Source organism: Salmo salar, chromosome 01, assembly GCF_965601325.2.
Source record: "Salmo salar chromosome 01, fSalSal1, whole genome shotgun sequence".
Lineage (NCBI taxonomy): Eukaryota > Metazoa > Chordata > Actinopteri > Salmoniformes > Salmonidae > Salmo > Salmo salar.
This window is the reverse complement of record NC_138291.1, coordinates 107,677,705-107,693,809: the sequence shown is the minus strand read 5'-3', so window position 1 is coordinate 107,693,809 and position 16,105 is coordinate 107,677,705. Positions and strand designations below refer to the sequence as shown.

The following is a 16,105-nucleotide window of genomic DNA, read 5'->3' as shown; positions in this document are numbered from 1 at the left end:
CACAGCCCCCAGCCCAACCCACCCCATCCCCCAAACACCCCCCCACTGACCGTTGGTCTGGATGGCTGCGGAGATGTTTTCACTGAGGCACTTGTAGACGTTGAGCATGTCCAGATAAATGCGTCCTAACTGGATAACGAAGGGGTGTCCCACGGCCTTACAAGCCCGGACGTTGGTCTTCAGGATGCTGCCTAGCTGCTTCACTGTCTCTGGGTCCTTCAGAATGTCCACGTTCTAACAGAGGGGAGTCAATCAATCACATGTCATTTATTAAGACCTTTTTACATCAGCAGATGTCATAAAGTGCTGTACAGAAACCCAGCCTAAAACCCCAAACAGCAAGCAATGCAGATGTAGAAGCACGGTGGCTAGGAAAAACTCCCTGGAAAGCAGGAACCTAGAAAGAAACCTAGAGAGGAACCAGGCTCTGAGGGGTGACCAGTCCTCTCCTGGCTGTACTGGGTAGAGAGGAACCAGGCTCTGAGGGGTGACCAGTCCTCTCCTAGCTGTACTGGGTAGAGAGGAACCAGGCTCTGAGGGGTGGCCAGTCCTCTCCTGGCTGTACTGGGTAGAGAGGAACCAGGCTCTGAGGGGTGACCAGTCCTCTCCTAGCTGTACTGGGTAGAGAGGAACCAGGCTCTGAGGGGTGGCCAGTCCTCTCCTAGCTGTACTGGGTAGAGAGGAACCAGGCTCTGAGGGGTGGCCAGTCCTCTCCTGGCTGTACTGGGTAGAGAGGAACCAGGCTCTGAGGGGTGACCAGTCCTCTCCTAGCTGTACTGGGTAGAGAGGAACCAGGCTCTGAGGGGTGGCCAGTCCTCTCCTGGCTGTACTGGGTTGAGAGGAACCAGGCTCTGAGGGGTGGCCAGTCCTCTCCTGGCTGTACTGGGTAGAGAGGAACCAGGCTCTGAGGGGTGGCCAGTCCTCTCCTGGCTGTTCTGGGTAGAGAGGAACCAGGCTCTGAGGGGTGGCCAGTCCTCTCCTAGCTGTACTGGGTAGAGAGGAACCAGGCTCTGAGGGGTGACCAGTCCTCTCCTAGCTGTACTGGGTAGAGAGGAACCAGGCTCTGAGGGGTGACCAGTCCTCTCCTGGCTGTACTGGGTAGAAATGTAAGAGAAGGGTACTTTAGTGATCATGAGACTGAAACGTGAATGGACGGAGTTAAAACATGACAATAATAAAGGGGTTGACTAGAGAAGAAACAGATATGATGAGCCTGTTTATTCATTCTGATTATATTGAGTTTAATAATGCCAATAAGCTGCAACAGCTACTCTTCCTCCTGGGGTCCGCAAAGAACAAAACAATCATTTACAATCAATTACCTCAATGGAGAATACTTTTTTCAGTTCAGGAGTAAACTTTATCTGTGTCCTGGACAAATAGCCCATAAAGACAGCTGGACATCATTAGAGAGAAAATAGATTTTGTATATTCAGTTTCCCAGGTGTGTGGGTGACTTGATCAGGGTTATTGATCAGGGTTATTGATCAGACTGAAACTGTCACGTCCTGACCAGTAAAAGGGGTTATTTGTTATTGTAGTTTGGTCAGGACGTGGCAGGGGGTGTTTGTTTAGAGTGTTTCGGGGTTTGTTGGGCTATGTTCTTTGTTAGTCTATTTCTATGTTAGTTCTAGTATGTCTATTTCTATGTGATGTTTATTGGGTGGACCTTCAATTGGAAGCAGCTGCTCCTCGTTGCTTCTAATTGAAGGTCCTATTTAAGAGGGGTGTTTTTCTATGGGATTTGTGGGTAGTTGTTCCTTGGTTAATGTTTGTTGCACCTGACAGGACTGTTTTGTCCTTTTTCTATACGTATTTAGTTGTTTCTCTTTCTTCAAAATAAAAAGAAGATGAGTATACATATTACCGCTGCGTTTTGGTCCAATCCATACAACAACCGTGACAGAAACGTGAATGGATTAAGTTAATAATCTTTCACTGCAGTGGACTAAATCAGGGTCACAGAAGACTGAAATATAACAAAACTGTTTGACATAGAAACATCAGATTTTCTGTTTTTTTTTAATATATTTTTTATTTATACAACTTATTAATTAGGAAATGATGAAAAATATGAATAACATACCAGCCATGAGGCCACTAGGTGATTTGACTACAGGAAAGGGGTAGCCACTACAGGTCTTTGACTACAGGAAAGGGGTAGCTACTACAGGTCTTTGACTACAGGAAAGGGGTAGCCACTACAGGTCTTTGACTACAGGAAAGGGGTAGCTACTACAGGTCTTTGACTACAGGAAAGGGGTAGCCACTACAGGTCTTTGACTACAGGAAAGGGGTAGCGACTACAGGTCTTTGACTACAGGAAAGGGGTAGCCACTACAGGTCTTTGACTACAGGAAAGGGGTAGCTACTACAGGTCTTTGACTACAGGAAAGGGGTAGCCACTACAGGTCTTTGACTACAGGAAAGGGGTAGCTACTACAGGTCTTTGACTACAGGAAAGGGGTAGCTTCTACAGGTCTTTGACTACAGGAAAGGGGTAGCTACTACAGGTCTTTGACTACAGGAAAGGGGTAGCTACTACAGGTCTTTGACTACAGGAAAGGGGTAGCCACTACAGGTCTTTGACTACAGGAAAGGGGTAGCGACTACAGGTCTTTGACTACAGGAAAGGGGTAGCCACTACAGGTCTTTGACTACAGGAAAGGGGTAGCTACTACAGGTCTTTGACTACAGGAAAGGGGTAGCCACTACAGGTCTTTGACTACAGGAAAGGGGTAGCTACTACAGGTCTTTGACTACAGGAAAGGGGTAGCTTCTACAGGTCTTTGACTACAGGAAAGGGGTAGCTACTACAGGTCTTTCTGTGACCTGGGGTTCTCCAGCAGCTGAACACATGTACATAACAGTCCTGACCTGGGTTTCAATCAGACACACTGCTCTTCTGAACAACGCTCTCCCTCCATCCTGTCTTACTCACTGTCCTATCCAGTCACGTTCTCACTGGGCGATTTTAGCTTATTTACAAAACATTTACAAAATATGAAATGAATGATCACAGAGTGAATAGATTGATTATTACAGGAGTGAATAGACTGATTATTACAGGAGTGAATAGATTGATTAATACAGGAGTGAATAGATTCATCATTACAGGAGTGAATACATTCATCATTACAAGAGTGAATAGATTCATCATTACAGGAGTGAATAGATTGATTATTATAGGAGTGAATAGATTGATTATTACAGGAGTGAATAGATTCATCATTACAGGAGTGAATAGATTCATCATTACAGGAGTGAATAGATTCATCATTACAGGAGTGAATAGATTCATTATTACAGGGGTGAATAGATTCATTATTACAGGAGTGAATAGATTCATTATTACAGGAGTGAATAGATTCATTATTACAGGAGTGAATAGATTGATTATTACAGGAGTGAATAGATTGATTATTACAGGAGTGAATAGATTGATTATTACAGGAGTGAATAGATTGATTATTACAGGAGTGAATAGATTGATTATTACAGGAGTGAATAGATTGATTATTACAGGAGTGAATAGATTGATTATTACAGGAGTGAATAGATTGATTATTACAGGAGTGAATAGATTCATTATTACAGGAGTGAATAGATTGATTATTACAGGAGTGAATAGATTGATTATTACAGGAGTGAATAGATTGATTATTACAGGAGTGAATAGATTGATTATTACAGGAGTGAATAGATTGATTATTACAGGAGTGAATAGATTCATTATTACAGGAGTGAATAGATTGATTATTACAGGAGTGAATAGATTGATTATTACAGGAGTGAATAGATTGATTATTACAGGAGTGAATAGATTGATTATTACAGGAGTGAATAGATTCATTATTACAGGAGTGAATAGATTCATTATTACAGGAGTGAATAGATTGATTATTACAGGAGTGAATAGATTGATTATTACAGGAGTGAATAGATTCATTATTACAGGAGTGAATAGATTGATTATTACAGGAGTGAATAGATTCATTATTACAGGAGTGAATAGATTGATTATTACAGGAGTGAATAGATTGATTATTACAGGAGTGAATAGATTGATTATTACAGGAGTGAATAGATTGATTATTACAGGAGTGACGTACCTTGGTGGCCTGTTGAATGATGCTGTCCCACACCTGGTTAGGTAGTAACATGTATTTCTCTATGATATGCTCTTGTACTGCCTGGTCTGTCTGGGCTCCGATCATATACCCCACGGCCTCGTAGAACGTATGAACCTGCACAACACACACAGATACATGTGACATAACATATACAAATACTAGATTCTACTCTGAGTCAGGGTGATGCTTCTCAGTAGACAGAGATAGATACACAAATACTAGATTCGGCTCTGAGTCAGCGTGATGCTTCTCAGTAGACAGAGATAGATACACAAATACTAGATTCTACTCTGAGTCAGCGTGATGCTTCTCAGTAGACAGAAATAGATACACAAATACTAGATTCTACTCTGAGTCAGCGTGATGCTTCTCAGTAGACAGAGATAGATACACAAATACTAGATTCTACTCTGAGTCAGCGTGATGCTTCTCAGTAGACAGAGATAGATACACAAATACTAGATTCTGCTCTGAGTCAGCGTGATGCATCTCAGTAGACAGAGATAGATACACAAATACTAGATTCTGCTCTGAGTCAGCGTGATGCATCTCAGTAGACAGAGATAGATACACAAATACTAGATTCTGTTCTGAGTCAGCGTGATGCATCTCAGTAGACAGAGATAGATACACAAATACTAGATTCTGCTCTGAGTCAGCGTGATGCTTCTCAGTAGAGAGAGATAGATACACAAATACTAGATTCTGCTCTGAGTCAGCGTGATGCTTCTCAGTGGACATAGAGATCAAGTCCCATCTAGTCAGTGTGTTTCTACAGCTTGGTACGAACACACAAACATAACATCAGCACTGAGGGATGGTCAAGGTTTGTAACTTTTGTCAGCGTTATTAATAATGAACACAGATACAAGAAACAGTGAAAGACAATCTGGGTTTTATTGGTTAGACTGGAAATGCTCAAATGTTCTGAATCCCAGCGCTTTTTCAGTAGACGACAGAGTCCTCTCTACTCAATCCATTTCTACAGCTTGGTATGTGTTCGAACCCATTTCAACATGCCCTAATACACGCCTTTTAGTTTTGGTTGAGTGAATGACAGTTATAGTTCTCTCTAGTCAGTGCATTTCTAGGGCCTGAGGCTGACCTATCTGTTGGGGTTAAAGGTCATGATGATGGAGTTGATATTGTTGAGGATCTCGTCACGTGTGTGTGTGTGTGTGTGTGTGTGTGTGTGTGTACCTGTTGTGGCTGCAGGTCACAGATGATGGTGTTGATGTTGTTGAGGATCTCGTCGATGAAGGGCATCACCTCGCCCACCTGCACCTGGACAAAATGGCGACGGCACTTCTGGGCGATCTTGATGAAAGTGTCACACGCCATATCCTGTACCCCATCATGGGTCTCTGAGAGGGGGAGGGAGGGAGGGGGTGAGACAGGCTGGAAAACACACATCTCACCTCTGTACATCAGTTACACAGATAGAGTTAGTTCTCTCACCTCTGTACACCAGTTACACAGACAGAGTTAGTTCTCTCACCTCTGTACACCAGTTACACAGACAGAGTTAGTTCTCTCACCTCTGTACACCAGTTACACAAAGTTAGTTCTCTCACCTCTGTACACCAGTTACACAGACAGTTAGTTCTCTCTCCTCTGTACACCAGTTACACAAAGTTAGTTCTCTCACCTCTGTACACCAGTTACACAAAGTTAGTTCTCTCACCTCTGTACACCAGTTACACAGACAGTTAGTTCTCTCACCTCTGTACACCAGTTACACAGACATAGTTAGTTCTCTCACCTCTGTACACCAGTTACACAGACAGAGTTAGTTCTCTCACCTCTGTACACCAGTTACACAGACAGAGTTAGTTCTCTCACCTCTGTACACCAGTTACACAGACAGAGTTAGTTCTCTCACCGTGCATGAACTCAAAGAGTTTATTGACGACAGTCTTGAGGAACTTCCAGTGGGCTCTGAGGAAGCGAGGGTACTGGCCCACGATGTACATGATATTGGAGGCAATGATGGCCTTATTGTCCTTCCCCCTCTTCTGTTCACACAGACCCAGCAGATCCTACACACACACACACACACACACACACACACACACACACACACACACACACACACACACACACACACACACACACACACACACACACACACACACACACACACACAGAATCCCAACTCAGTTAGACAGATGGATAACAGAGAGTCTTTGGACAATAGATGAGCGATATGTTCATCCTTGAGGTCCAGTGTGTCCAGAGGCAGCACTGTTTTACCCCCACATCTTTCCTCCTGCATCTCTGTCACATTGTCCATCAGCTCAACTAAATATCCACCAAACAAACTCCCATTCTTCTCCTTCTCCTAGAAAGATTCAGCTCAACATTCTCCTAGAAAGAAAGATTCAGCTCAACATTCTCCTAGAGAGAAAGATTCAGCTCAACATTCTCCTGAAGAGAAAGATTCAGCTCAACATTCTCCTGAAGAGAAAGATTCAGCTCAACATTCTCCTAGAGAAAGATTCAGCTCAACATTCTCCTGAAGAGAAAGATTCAGCTCAACATTCTCCTAGAGAGAAAGATTCTGCTCAACATTCTCCTAGAGAGAAAGATTCTGCTCAACATTCTCCTGAAGAGAAAGATTCAGCTCAACATTCTCCTGAAGAGAAAGATTCAGCTCAACATTCTCCTGAAGAGAAAGATTCAGCTCAACATTCTCCTAGAGAAAGATTCAGCTCAACATTCTCCTAGAGAGAAAGATTCAGCTCAACATTCTCCTGAAGAGAAAGATTCAGCTCAACATTCTCCTGAAGAGAAAGATTCAGCTCAACATTCTCCTGAAGAGAAAGATTCAGCTCAACATTCTCCTGAAGAGAAAGATTCAGCTCAACATTCTCCTGAAGAGAAAGATTCAGCTCAACATTCTCCTGGAGAGAAAGATTCAGCTCAACATTCTCCTGAAGAGAAAGATTCAGCTCAACATTCTCCTAGAGAGAAAGATTCAGCTCAACATTCTCCTAGAGAGAAAGATTCAGCTCAACATTCTCCTGAAGAGAAAGATTCAGCTCAACATTCTCCTGAAGAGAAAGATTCAGCTCAACATTCTCCTGAAGAGAAAGATTCAGCTCAATATTCTCCTGAAGAGAAAGATTCAGCTCAACATTCTCCTGAAGAGAAAGACTCAGCTCAACATTCTCCTGAAGAGAAAGATTCTGCTCAACATTCTCCTAGAGAGAAAAATTCAGCTCAACATTCTCCCGAAGAGAAAGATTCAGCTCAACATTCTCCCGAAGAGAAAGATTCTGCTCAACATTCTCCTAGAGAAAGATTCAGCTCAACATTCTCCTGAAGAGAAAGATTCTGCTCAACATTCTCCTAGAGAGAAAGTTTCAGCTCAACATTCTCCTGAAGAGAAAGATTCAGCTCAACATTCTCCTAGAGAGAAATATTCAGCTCAACATTCTCCTAGAAAGATTCAGCTCAACATTCTCCTGAAGAGAAAGATTCAGCTCAACATTCTCCTGAAGAGAAAGATTCAGCTCAACATTCTCCTGAAGAGAAAGATTCTGCTCAACATTCTCCTGAAGAGAAAGATTCTGCTCAACATTCTCCCAGAGAGAAAGATTCAGCTCAACATTCTCCTGAAGAGAAAGATTCAGTTCAACATTCTCCTGAAGAGAAACATTCAGCTCAACATTCTCCTAGAGAGAAAGATTCAGCTCAACATTCTCCTGAAGAGAAAGATTCTGCTCAACATTCTCCTGAAGAGAAAGATTCAGCTCAACATTCTCCTGAAGAGAAAGATTCAGCTCAACATTTTCCTAGAGAGAAAGATTCTGCTCAACATTCTCCTAGAGAGAAAGATTCTGCTCAACATTCTCCTGAAGAGAAAGATTCAGCTCAACATTCTCCTAGAGAAAGATTCAGCTCAACATTCTCCTAGAGAGAAAGATTCAGCTCAACATTCTCCTAGAGAAAGATTCAGCTCAACATTCTCCTGAAGAGAAAGATTCAGCTCAACATTCTCCTGAAGAGAAAGATTCAGCTCAACATTCTCCTGAAGAGAAAGATTCAGCTCAACATTCTCCTGAAGAGAAAGATTCAGCTCAACATTCTCCTGAAGAGAAAGACTCAGCTCAACATTCTCCTGAAGAGAAAGATTCTGCTCAACATTCTCCTAGAGAGAAAAATTCAGCTCAACATTCTCCCGAAGAGAAAGATTCAGCTCAACATTCTCCCGAAGAGAAAGATTCAGCTCAACATTCTCCTGAAGAGAAAGATTCAGCTCAACATTCTCCTAGAAAGATTCAGCTCAACATTCTCCTGAAGAGAAAGATTCAGCTCAACATTCTCCTGAAGAGAAAGATTCTGCTCAACATTCTCCTGAAGAGAAAGATTCAGCTCAACATTCTCCCAGAGAGAAAGATTCAGCTCAACATTCTCCTGAAGAGAAAGATTCAGTTCAACATTCTCCTGAAGAGAAAGATTCAGCTCAACATTCTCCTAGAGAGAAAGATTCAGCTCAACATTCTCCTGAAGAGAAAGATTCTGCTCAACATTCTCCTGAAGAGAAAGATTCAGCTCAACATTCTCCTAGAGAGAAAGATTCAGCTCAACATTCTCCTAGAGAGAAAGATTCTGCTCAACATTCTCCTAGAGAGAAAGATTCAGCTCAACATTCTCCTGAAGAGAAAGATTCAGCTCAACATTCTCCTGAAGAGAAAGATTCAGCTCAACATTCTCCTGAAGAGAAAGATTCAGCTCAACATTCTCCTAGAGAAAGATTCAGCTCAACATTCTCCTAGAGAGAAAGATTCAGCTCAACATTCTCCTAGAGAAAGATTCAGCTCAACATTCTCCTGAAGAGAAAGATTCAGCTCAACATTCTCCTGAAGAGAAAGATTCAGCTCAACATTCTCCTGAAGAGAAAGATTCAGCTCAACATTCTCCTGAAGAGAAAGATTCAGCTCAACATTCTCCTGAAGAGAACGACTCAGCTCAACATTCTCCTGAAGAGAAAGATTCTGCTCAACATTCTCCAAGAGAGAAAAATTCTGCTCAACATTCTCCTGAAGAGAAAGATTCAGCTCAACATTCTCCTGAAGAGAAAGATTCTGCTCAACATTCTCCTAGAGAGAAAGATTCAGCTCAACATTCTCCTGAAGAGAAAGATTCAGCTCAACATTCTCCTGAAGAGAAAGATTCAGCTCAACATTCTCCTAGAGAGAAAGATTCAGCTCAACATTCTCCCAGAGAGAACGATTCAGCTCAACATTCTCCTGAAGAGAAAGATTCAGCTCAACATTCTCCTGAAGAGAAAGATTCTGCTCAACATTCTCCTGAAGAGAAATATTCTGCTCAACATTCTCCCAGAGAGAAAGATTCAGCTCAACATTCTCCTGAAGAGAAAGATTCAGCTCAACATTCTCCTGAAGAGAAAGATTCTGCTCAACATTCTCCTGAAGAGAAATATTCTGCTCAACATTCTCCCAGAGAGAAAGATTCAGCTCAACATTATCCTGAAGAGAAAGATTCAGCTCAACATTCTCCTGAAGAGAAAGATTCAGCTCAACATTCTCCTAGAGAGAAAGATTCAGCTCAACATTCTCCTGAAGAGAAAGATTCTGCTCAACATTCTCCTAGAGAGAAAGATTCTGCTCAACATTCTCCTGAAGAGAAAGATTCAGCTCAACATTCTCCTAGAGAAAGATTCAGCTCAACATTCTCCTAGAGAGAAAGATTCAGCTCAACATTCTCCTAGAGAAAGATTCAGCTCAACATTCTCCTGAAGAGAAAGATTCAGCTCAACATTCTCCTGAAGAGAAAGATTCAGCTCAACATTCTCCTGAAGAGAAAGATTCAGCTCAACATTCTCCTGAAGAGAAAGATTCAGCTCAACATTCTCCTGAAGAGAAAGACTCAGCTCAACATTCTCCTGAAGAGAAAGATTCTGCTCAACATTCTCCTAGAGAGAAAAATTCAGCTCAACATTCTCCCGAAGAGAAAGATTCAGCTCAACATTCTCCCGAAGAGAAAGATTCAGCTCAACATTCTCCTGAAGAGAAAGATTCAGCTCAACATTCTCCTAGAAAGATTCAGCTCAACATTCTCCTGAAGAGAAAGATTCAGCTCAACATTCTCCTGAAGAGAAAGATTCTGCTCAACATTCTCCTGAAGAGAAAGATTCAGCTCAACATTCTCCCAGAGAGAAAGATTCAGCTCAACATTCTCCTGAAGAGAAAGATTCAGTTCAACATTCTCCTGAAGAGAAAGATTCAGCTCAACATTCTCCTAGAGAGAAAGATTCAGCTCAACATTCTCCTGAAGAGAAAGATTCTGCTCAACATTCTCCTGAAGAGAAAGATTCAGCTCAACATTCTCCTAGAGAGAAAGATTCAGCTCAACATTCTCCTAGAGAGAAAGATTCTGCTCAACATTCTCCTAGAGAGAAAGATTCAGCTCAACATTCTCCTGAAGAGAAAGATTCAGCTCAACATTCTCCTGAAGAGAAAGATTCAGCTCAACATTCTCCTGAAGAGAAAGATTCAGCTCAACATTCTCCTAGAGAGAAAGATTCAGCTCAACATTCTCCTAGAGAGAAAGATTCAGCTCAACATTCTCCTAGAGAAAGATTCAGCTCAACATTCTCCTGAAGAGAAAGATTCAGCTCAACATTCTCCTGAAGAGAAAGATTCAGCTCAACATTCTCCTGAAGAGAAAGATTCAGCTCAACATTCTCCTGAAGAGAAAGATTCAGCTCAACATTCTCCTGAAGAGAAAGATTCAGCTCAACATTCTCCTGAAGAGAACGACTCAGCTCAACATTCTCCTGAAGAGAAAGATTCTGCTCAACATTCTCCAAGAGAGAAAAATTCTGCTCAACATTCTCCTGAAGAGAAAGATTCAGCTCAACATTCTCCTGAAGAGAAAGATTCTGCTCAACATTCTCCTAGAGAGAAAGATTCAGCTCAACATTCTCCTGAAGAGAAAGATTCAGCTCAACATTCTCCTGAAGAGAAAGATTCAGCTCAACATTCTCCTAGAGAGAAAGATTCAGCTCAACATTCTCCCAGAGAGAAAGATTCAGCTCAACATTCTCCTGAAGAGAAAGATTCAGCTCAACATTCTCCTGAAGAGAAAGATTCTGCTCAACATTCTCCTGAAGAGAAATATTCTGCTCAACATTCTCCCAGAGAGAAAGATTCAGCTCAACATTCTCCTGAAGAGAAAGATTCAGCTCAACATTCTCCTGAAGAGAAAGATTCTGCTCAACATTCTCCTGAAGAGAAATATTCTGCTCAACATTCTCCCAGAGAGAAAGATTCAGCTCAACATTATCCTGAAGAGAAAGATTCAGCTCAACATTCTCCTGAAGAGAAAGATTCAGCTCAACATTCTCCTAGAGAGAAAGATTCAGCTCAACATTCTCCTGAAGAGAAAGATTCAGCTCAACATTCTCCTGAAGAGAAAGATTCTGCTCAACATTCTCCTGAAGAGAAATATTCTGCTCAACATTCTCCCAGAGAGAAAGATTCAGCTCAACATTCTCCTGAAGAGAAAGATTCAGCTCAACATTCTCCTGAAGAGAAAGATTCAGCTCAACATTCTCCTGAAGAGAAAGATTCAGCTCAACATTCTCCTGAAGAGAAAGATTCAGCTCAACATTCTCCTGAAGAGAAAGATTCAGCTTAACATTCTCCTGAAGAGAAAGATTCTGCTCAACATTCTCCTGAAGAGAAAGATTCTGCTCAACATTCTCCTGAAGAGAAAGATTCTGCTCAACATTCTCCCAGAGAGAAAGATTCAGCTCAACATTCTCCTAAAGCCTTCTGGTCATCAAGTCTCTACATGAATCCCATTTTACTCTCTCCGTTATACCGCTCTACTTGTCCATAGGTGGCCTCCGTACCTTGATGACGGTAACCAGGAACCTCTTCTCGTCCTCTTCGTGCATGGCTCCACTGATGGACCCTATAGCCCAGCACAGTGTGTTGAGGTTCTTCCAGGACCACTCTGTACCGTTCACCTGGTTATGAAGCTTCTCTGTCATTATACGCTCCGTGTCTGCATAGTCCAGATGGGTCAGGTACACTAGAGAGAGAGAGACAAACAGAGAGAGAGAGAGAGAGAGAGACAGAGAGACAGAGAGAGAGAGACAAACAAACAGAGAGAGACAGAGACAGAGAGAGACAAACAGAGAGACGGAGATAGAGAGAGACAGAGAGACAGAGCGAGTGAGAGAGACAGAGCGAGAGAGAGAGACAGAGCGAGAGAGAGAGACAGAGCGAGCGACAGAGACAGAGCGAGCGACAGAGACAGAGCGAGCGACAGAGACAGAGCAAAAGAGAGACAGAGCGAGTGAGAAAGACAGAGCGAGTGAAAGAGACAGAGCAAGTGAGAGACAGAGCGAGTGAGACAGAGTGAGTGAGAGAGACAGAGCGAGTGAGAGAGACAGAGCGAGTGAGAGAGACAGAGCGAGTGAGAGAGACAGAGCGAGAGACAGAGCGAGAGACAGAGCGAGAGAGACAGAGCGAGAGAGAGAGACAGAGCGAGAGAGAGACAGAGCGAGAGACAGAGCGAGAGAGAGCGAGAGACAGAGTGAGAGAGACAGAGCGAGAGAGACAGAGCGAGAGACAGAGTGAGAGAGAGCGAGAGACAGAGTGAGAGAGACAGAGCGAGAGAGACAGAGCGAGAGACAGAGTGAGAGAGAGCATGAGAGAGAGAGGAGACGATCACAGAGAGTTTAGAGTGTAGATCCAGTCAATAGACTATAGTCCTTATTGAACATGTAGTAGTGCTGTACAGTTATGTGATGTCCACAAAGGAAACTGACAATCAGTCTAAATGTAGAAAGTAACACATAGACTATTCCAAACAGCTGCTGTATCTGGTTCCTGCACTCATCAAGCATCACCCCACCACACACACGTGACTTACCCAGTGTCTCCCTCATGTTCTTGTAGAGGTTGATGGAGTCTGTATCCTTCATGAACTCTCGTACCACCTCTCCCTGGTCATTCTCCACCACCAGCACCTCCTCCGGCTTGGCCATGCGGCTCACCATCAGCAGACGCACCTGTTACCAACATCAACAGCCGTCAAGACACACACAGAGAGACACGGAGAGAGACAGACACAGAGAGACACGGAGAGAGACAGACACAGAGAGACACGGAGAGAGACACACACAGAGACACGGAGAGAGACAGACACAGAGACACGGAGAGAGACACACACAGAGAGACACGGAGAGAGACACACACAGAGACACGGAGAGAGACAGACACAGAGACACGGAGAGAGACACACACAGAGACACGGAGAGAGACACACACAGAGACACACATAGAGACACGGAGAGAGACACACACAGAGACACGGAGAGAGACAGACACAGAGACACGGAGAGAGACACACACAGAGACACGGAGAGAGACACACACAGAGACACGGAGAGAGACACACATAGAGACACGGAGAGAGACACACATAGAGACACGGAGAGAGACACACACAGAGACACGGAGAGAGACACACACAGAGACACGGAGAGAGACAGACACAGAGACACGGAGAGAGACACACACAGAGACACGGAGAGAGACACACACAGAGACACGGAGAGAGACACACATAGAGACACGGAGAGAGACACGGAGAGAGACACACATAGAGAGACACACACAGAGACACGGAGAGAGACACACACAGAGACACGGAGAGAGACACACACAGAGACACGGAGAGAGACACACACAGAGACACGGAGAGAGACACACACAGAGACACGGAGAGAGACACACACAGAGACACGGAGAGAGACACACACAGAGACACACATAGAGACACGGAGAGAGACACACACAGAGACACGGAGAGAGACAGACACAGAGACACGGAGAGAGACACACACAGAGACACGGAGAGAGACACACACAGAGACACGGAGAGAGACACACACAGAGACACGGAGAGAGACACACACAGAGGACACGGGAGAGAGACACACATAGAGACACGGAGAGAGACACACATAGAGACACGGAGAGAGACACACATAGAGACACGGAGAGAGACACACATAGAGACACTGAGAGAGACACGGAGAGAGACACACATAGAGACACACACAGAGACACGGAGAGAGACACACACAGAGACACGGAGAGAGACACACATAGAGACACACACAGAGACACGGAGAGAGACACACACAGAGACACGGAGAGAGACACACATAGAGACACACACAGAGACACGGGAGGAGAGACACACACAGAGACACGGAGAGAGACACACACAGAGACACGGAGAGAGACACACACAGAGACACAGAGAGAGACACACACAGAGACACGGAGAGAGACACACACAGAGACACGGAGAGAGACACACAGAGAGACACACAGAGAGACACACACAGAGACACACAGAGAGACACGGAGAGAGACACACATAGAGACACGGAGAGAGACACACACAGAGACACACGACAGAGACACAGAGAGAGACACAGAGAGAGAGACACACACAGAGAGAGACACACACAGAGAGAGACACACACAGAGACACAGAGAGAGAGACACACACAGAGACACACAGAGAGACACACACAGAGACACACAGAGAGACACGGAGAGAGACACACATAGAGACACGGAGAGAGACACACAGAGAGACACGGAGAGAGACACACACAGAGACACGGAGAGAGACACACACAGAGACACAGAGAGAGACACACACAGAGACACGGAGAGAGACACACACAGAGACACAGAGAGAGAGACACACACAGAGACACGGAGAGAGACACACACAGAGACACACAGAGAGACACAGAGAGAGACACACACAGAGACACGGAGAGAGACACACACAGAGACACGGAGAGAGACACACACAGAGACACAGAGAGAGACACACACAGAGACACGGAGAGAGACACACACAGAGACACAGAGAGAGAGACACACACAGAGACACACAGAGAGACACACACAGACACACGGAGAGAGACACACACAGAGACACACAGAGAGACACGGAGAGAGACACACAGAGAGACACGGAGAGAGACACACACAGAGACACGGAAAGAGACACACACAGAGACACACAGAGACACACACACACAGAGACACGGAGAGAGACACACACAGAGACACACAGAGAGACACACACAGAGACACGGAGAGAGACACACACAGAGACACGGAGAGAGACACACAGAGACACAGAGAGAGACACACACAGAGACACACACAGAGACACGGAGAGAGACACACACAGAGACACAGAGAGAGACACAGAGAGAGACACACACAGAGACACGGAGAGAGACACACACAGAGACACGGAGAGAGACACACACAGAGACACGGAGAGAGACACACACAGAGACACAGAGAGAGACACACACAGAGACACAGAGAGAGACACACACAGAGACACGGAGAGAGACACACACAGAGACACGGAGAGAGACACACACAGAGACACGGAGAGAGACACACACAGAGACACGGAGAGAGACACACATAGAGACACAGAGAGAGACACACACAGAGACACACACAGAGACACGGAGAGAGACACACACAGAGACACGGAGAGAGACACACACAGAGACACGGAGAGAGACACACACAGAGACACGGAGAGAGACACACACAGAGACACGGAGAGAGACACACACAGAGACACGGAGAGAGACACACACAGAGACACGGAGAGAGACACGGAGAGAGACACACACAGAGACACGGAGAGAGACACGGAGAGAGACACACACAGAGACACGGAGAGAGACACACACAGAGACACGGAGAGAGACACACACAGAGACACGGAGAGAGACACACATAGAGACACACATAGAGACACGGAGAGAGACACACATAGAGACACACACAGAGACACGGAGAGAGACACGGAGAGAGACACACACAGAGACACGGAGAGAGACACACACAGAGACACGGAGAGAGACACAC

General features: G+C 44.5%; 1 protein-coding gene across 3 annotated transcripts in view; it reads right to left on the bottom strand.

Moving 5' to 3' along the window:
• LOC106591555 (exportin-1) overlaps nt 1-16,105 on the bottom strand; it is a 109,116-nt gene that overhangs the window by 21,009 nt on the left and 72,002 nt on the right. For all 3 annotated transcript variants that reach the window (XM_082978747.1, XM_082978746.1, XM_082978748.1), the window contains exons 13-18: nt 13,047-13,185; nt 12,019-12,200; nt 6,016-6,172; nt 5,334-5,497; nt 4,113-4,247; nt 51-234 (exon numbers count right to left, since the gene is read on the bottom strand). In XM_082978747.1, the coding sequence (XP_082834873.1) occupies nt 51-234; nt 4,113-4,247; nt 5,334-5,497; nt 6,016-6,172; nt 12,019-12,200; nt 13,047-13,185 (961 nt within the window). The remainder of the gene's footprint in view (nt 1-50; nt 235-4,112; nt 4,248-5,333; nt 5,498-6,015; nt 6,173-12,018; nt 12,201-13,046; nt 13,186-16,105) is intronic.